At 35.1% G+C, this 6,000-nt stretch overlaps 1 protein-coding gene across 1 annotated transcript in view; it reads right to left on the bottom strand.

Moving 5' to 3' along the window:
* The window catches only part of LOC150095067 (carcinine transporter-like), a 229,181-nt gene extending 223,452 nt beyond the window's left edge, over window positions 1-5,729 (bottom strand). The window contains exons 1-2 of the mRNA XM_090411186.1: window positions 5,349-5,729; window positions 2,904-3,007 (exon numbers count right to left, since the gene is read on the bottom strand). Of these exons, the coding sequence (XP_090267312.1) occupies window positions 2,904-3,007; window positions 5,349-5,729 (485 nt within the window). The remainder of the gene's footprint in view (window positions 1-2,903; window positions 3,008-5,348) is intronic.
* Window positions 5,730-6,000: the final 271 nt, after the last annotated feature.

The following is a 6,000-nucleotide window of genomic DNA, read 5'->3' on the forward strand; positions in this document are numbered from 1 at the left end:
ATTTTTCTACTTCAAGTATGGATAGGTATTCCTGACTGGCCTGCTGAGTGTTTTTTACCACTGTGCAATCACTGCTTATTTCATTTAGCAATTTCTAAGTAATTACTCCATACTTCAAGGATATCTTTTCTCCCGTTTGTCACCTTTATCATCTCTGACTCCTTTTATAGTACTCTTTCCTCCATTTCTAAGCCTTCTTCAATAACCTCCAAAATATTTTGCCACCTTCTTAATATTTATTTTCTATGTTCTTGCTAAAGTCTTCCCTTTGTATAGCTAGTTTTACACAGTGTTTTACCTTCTTTTTTACATTTGTCTCTGTATTCTCTAAGAGCACAAGCTGACTTATTTGCCAGGAACTTTTCATATGCTTTCTTCTTTTCCTCCACTGCCTCTCTAACTTCCTGTGTCCACCATAGAGTTCTGATTTTTCTATCCTTGCAGACAACTTCACCACATGCCTCTCTGGCTGAATCAATCAAGGTTTTCTTCAAGGCTTGCCACTGAATATCTAAAGTTTGGTTCCTGTTCTCAAACTCTCTCATTTTTTCTTCAATAGTTTTTAGTTTACAGTTCACATCTGAGAGATTTTCAACTTTTATTCGCTTTAAAACTTTCTTACATGTTATTCTTTTCAATATGAAATTCAATTTTATTCTGCTCAAGACTAAATAGTGATCACTTCCAATTTCAAATCCTCTGTACACTCTGGTGTCCTGCACAAAGGAGAAAACATCACTATCAACAATAACATAGTCAATGAGACTTTACTTATTTCTTGCCTCTTCTCTCCATGTGAATTTGTGCACAATTTTATGTTGGAACATGGTGTTAGTAATAACCAATCCATGTCCTGAGCAGAAATCCAACAAATATTTGCCATTATTATTAGCTTTGCTCTTTTCTCCAAATTTTCCCAAAATATTTTTGTATGTCTGACAATCATTTCCTACTCTGCTATTTAGATCCCTAACAAGGACCAACTTTTCCTTTTTCATTGTGTCACATGCTTTCTCTAAAGCATTAAAAAATTCCTCCACTCCTACCTCAGTAGAACTTCTATGGGACCATAGGCACAAATAAGTCTCATTGTCCAGTTCCCCATTCTGATATTTGCCCACATCACTCTACTTGAGACTGCCTGCCATTCAAGAAGATTAGCCTCATATTTAGTGTTGAATACTATGGCTACTTCTTCTTTTCCTGGATTGTCATTGCCTGAATATAACATTTTGTATTTATTGCTCAGAAAGATCTCACCAGTTTTTTTTTTTTGTTTGTTTCAGTCACCCCTATTATGTCGATCTGGTACTTATCTAATTCCTCAGCTAGCTCCATTTCTTTGCTATTCAGGCTTCTTATGTTGATAGTACCGATCTTTAACTCTGGTGATGTTGAGTTGGGATGTTTTTTTTTATATTTGTTCCAGTAGCTGATTTTTCGCTGTTCACTCTGGTTCCCTGGCAAAAACAATGGGGGCCTTGTTTTACCAGGCGACGCCCCAGCCAGCATGAAATTTTGTCATGTTGTACCATCATTTTATAATTTGGTTGAAGCCAATAAGAATTACAATTTGATTGGCTAAATTCCAAATTGCCAGCCCATCCTCGTTCGTTCAGTATCCAGGTAGATACCCAACAGGATGCACCACGAGAAGGCGAGGATTGGACATTAGGTCAGATGCCCTGGTCGGTTCTCTGCATTAAAGGCGATGTGGAGGTCTCCTCTCAGTTATACAGCTTTGACCCTTAAGCACCCCAATTAGATATCCAATGTCGTATTATATTGGTGGGATTAGGCTAGAAGAAACTGATGAGGCTATGGATCTTGGAATGTTAATAGATAGGAAGTTGAAGTTTAGTGGCCATGTGGCAAAGATTACAAATATAATTCAAAAGATAATTGCAATGCTGAAACGAACGTTCACATGTAAAGATAAGGATGTTATTTTGCCTCTTTACAAGGCCTAGATAAGACCTCACTTGGACTACTGTGCACAGGTCTGGTCTCCATTGTGATTCTGGTATATTGGAGAGAGTACAAAGGAGAGTGTTAAAAATGATATCAGGATTGTGGAATACTGATTATGAAGACAGATTGAGAATTTGTAGACTGTAGACACTAGCAAACAGGAGAAAGAGAGGTGATATCCTTGAGACTTACAAACTTCTGAAAGGATCATACAGAATTTCAATTGATGGAATTTTTCAATTTATGGAGGGTGGGGAAAGGACGAGAGGGCATCCTTGGAAGCTGAGAATGAAGGCCGCCAAGAAGGGTGTGAGGGCTAGATTCTTCTCTCAGAAGGCGGTACATGATTGGAATGGATTGCCATTGGCTGTTGTGAGTGCAAGCAGTGTGAATGAATTCAAGAATAAGTATGATAGCTGGTGTGTGTAGTATGTGGCCATTCTCAATGAGTCTCTGACTCCCCTGCAGATCTCTCTTAATAATAATATTAATAATGCCACTCTCCAAGTTTTAGGAAGTGATTACTATTAACTGTTTATAATTTTTTGTTTTAATCTGCACAAACTTTTACAATTGTTCCTTTGCACTCTAATAGTGTAATTGTGTCAATTCTGCTATGACAAAAACATGAGCCAGTAGGAACATGCAATGACTCATTCTAATGATATGTGTTTTGGTAGGTACTGCTCTTTCTCCCTGATGATATCCATGTTATGTTGGATGAAATATACTGGAGTTTTTGAATAAAAGTCTGCACATTTTTTTCTGCATGAGTGTGTGTAAGCCATATATGTATCTATAAATATGTATAGTAAACATTAAAAACAATTTCTTATTATCATATTTATTACTGCATGTTCCGTCATGGGGAAAACCTTATGTGTAAGGTACTTCAATTTTTATAGTGAAAATCAGATATAATTTTATATTACCTATCTGTTATATGGCCAAATATGATGGTGCCAAGGCTTGTTCCCATATAAAAAACAGTCTGAATCCAGTATGGAAGTCTGTCATTATCACACACCCAGTTTAACTGAAAATATTTTGAACTATTATAAAGAGAAAGAATTCAGTTAACAATGCATGGAAATTTGAAATTAGAAACTACTGTTTTATAATATTTGTAAAGAATTGGAATCTAATTGTAAGGATATTTATTCAAGGACTTTGATAATTACTATAACATTGATGAAGATGTGAGCATGTGTACACACACACACACACACACACACACACACACAGGTTATTCATACTTTTAAACATGGGAAGCATTTACATTGCAATAGTTGTAGAAATTTTTTTTCATTTAGTTGTCATTTAAATTAAACTTGCCAAGAAATTATATTCTTCTTTAATCCTTGATCAAAGTGTAAGCAAACAAAATTTGTTCGCAAAGAATCTTCACGACCAGGCTACTTGTATATAGAGGCTAATGACTTCGCATTAACTGCCTTGCCTTAGTATCCCATAATGCAAAGTGCAACTTCATGGCAAACAAAGCTTGCATGTGAAATTTATTTACACTTGGATAAAGGATTAAACGAGAATAAAATTTCTTGGCAAGTCTGATTTAAATTATAACTGAATGAAAAACTTTCTACAACTACCTCCAATTCAGAGTATTTTAATAAGATGATACACCTTTAAACTACTTGTACATGAGAAATATATGAATTCTGCATAAGTTCAACCATAAGGGTCAGGCTTCCACTAATGGCAGCTTGCTTCCTGGGAAGTGAAGCAGTTCTGCTCAGTGGCAGGTTTTGGCTTGTCATTGAGTGGAGTCACTATAATACAAATTATCTCCATAAAATTTAGCTCGACTTTCTTTTAAAGAAAGCTGAGAACTATTATGCATGAAGAACTATCCAATAATTAAACTGTTAAGTGGAAAAACTCAAAACTAAATTAAAATGAATGCAAACCAAAAAACAATATATATGTCACAAGATTTACAGGGTGATCAAAATTAAAGGATTCCCATTTAAGGCCTTGTCGTATACCATCCAGTGATTGTGAAACTTTGCAGGAATACACTGTGTGTCATGCAGAAATGATATCTGAGGAAGGAAAAAAAAAGTAGTTCCAAAGTTCACCATCAGTGGGCATTGTAAACACCAAACATGGAATCTGCATATCACACAAATCAGCAGGTGTCAGAAGGATTTTAAAAGATGAATACCAGATTTTTACCTTCATTCTATTGTTAATACCATCCACAGTGATGGCACTAACTTGTCCCAACGTGCCTTGCTCGTGAAGCTGTACTACTTAACAACTGAAATGCTGTTGCTGCACTCTACAAATTTTGTCACCCAAACAAATGTCGACAAGGTCCACTATCTCCATTTGTACTGCGATGAATGATTAGTTGTTTTGAACAGGATTGTTGGGAGTTAGACCTGGTAGAGTTCACAAGTGAATGAAGCAGCTACTGCCACTGTGGTCATGAATAATGCTGGTGGATCCTGCAGTGAACATGATGTATCAAGACACATGGATGTGCCTTACGCTGTCTGGAAAATTCTACAGAAGATTCTGCATTTCTACCCATTCGAGATAACCCTGACACAGGAGTTTCACCCACAAGACTTTAAAAGTTGACTGACATTCGTTTTAACATTCCTTGCTTGAGTAGAATTGGATGCTATGTTGCCATGGATGATTTTGTGGGGGGAAGATGAGGATCACTTCACCTGAACAGAGCTGTGAATACCCAATTGCTAGGTAAGGGTTATGCAAAACCCACATGAAATCCTACTAATTCGTTTGCATTCACCCAAAAGTGCAGGCTTACAGCTTCATTTTATTGAACCATTCTTCTTTGAGGATATTCGCCAGCTGGGACTTGTAACCTGCTCAGTTACTTCTGAGAGGTATTGTGAGTTGGGTATTAGCTTGCTAATACCCAACCCCATCTACTCTAGTTTGACTAACAACTAATCATGCAGTAATCTACTGCAAAATCTAAGTCTAAGTAGTATACTTAGATTTTACAAAGTATACTACTGTGTATTCCTCTCCTCTGTCCAATGAAGCCATCACCTTATTGTAATAAGTAGATTACTAAAGCATGATCTCTCTTTAGCACATCCATGCTGTCCATCAAAGATAATACCATTGTTGTCAACCCAATTCTGGATCCAGGTTCTCATCAGCCTTTCCAACACTTTAACCACAACGTCTAACATCTGCCTAATGTCATTAACTTTTTGTAATGCAGTGTTAAAATCCATTATGACTCACTCTTGTTTCATACACTAAAAGAATTTAAAAAAACAACAACATAAAGTATTACATTTTAATAATATAATTTATATATATTATAATATAAGCATATAATTTAAAGAATTAAAATATGAGCCAATAATTACCTCTGTAGCTAATGTTGGATACAGTGATGAAAAATTATATTTCCATCCATGTTTGCATCTGGTTTGGGAGATGGGATCTGTAAAGTTGCTTGTTTCCATCAGTAATGTTATATTTAAATCATACATGTCACATTGACTATAGGATTTCAAATCATCTTTCTGATTTAATGGAATATATAGTTGCTTTAATTGAAGTTCTGAAAAGTTATAACTGGATATTTGAGGAATATTACACCAGTGATCTGGAACCATGATGATGAAAAACTGAGTAAAGTATAACAGGGCACAAAAACATGCAGATGGCACAACAAGAAAAGCACAAAGGAGTTTTTGATAAAGTCCAAAGTCACCAACTTTTTGTAATGCAGTGTTAAAATCCATTATGACTCACTCTTGTTTCATACACTAAAAGAATTAAAAAATATATATATTTTAAATGAAAATATCAACTACATTTATCAAAGAAAACTCAAGCTAAATAGCATACCACATCAAAAAGTTCATATTTATGTCAGATTATCACAGAGAAAATACTCCTTAAAATTAATAACATTAGTGATGCTGTCAGGATGCAAAATATATAAAAATAAAATAAAATAAATAAAATACTATTACTATTATTAAAATCTTAAAAATGAAGGTGAAACAATTA

This window comes from Typopeltis vanoorti, chromosome 21, assembly GCF_054136105.1.
Source record: "Typopeltis vanoorti isolate ZY-2024b chromosome 21, IOZ_Tvanoo_1.0, whole genome shotgun sequence".
In the NCBI taxonomy this organism is placed as follows: Eukaryota; Metazoa; Arthropoda; class Arachnida; order Uropygi; family Thelyphonidae; genus Typopeltis; species Typopeltis vanoorti.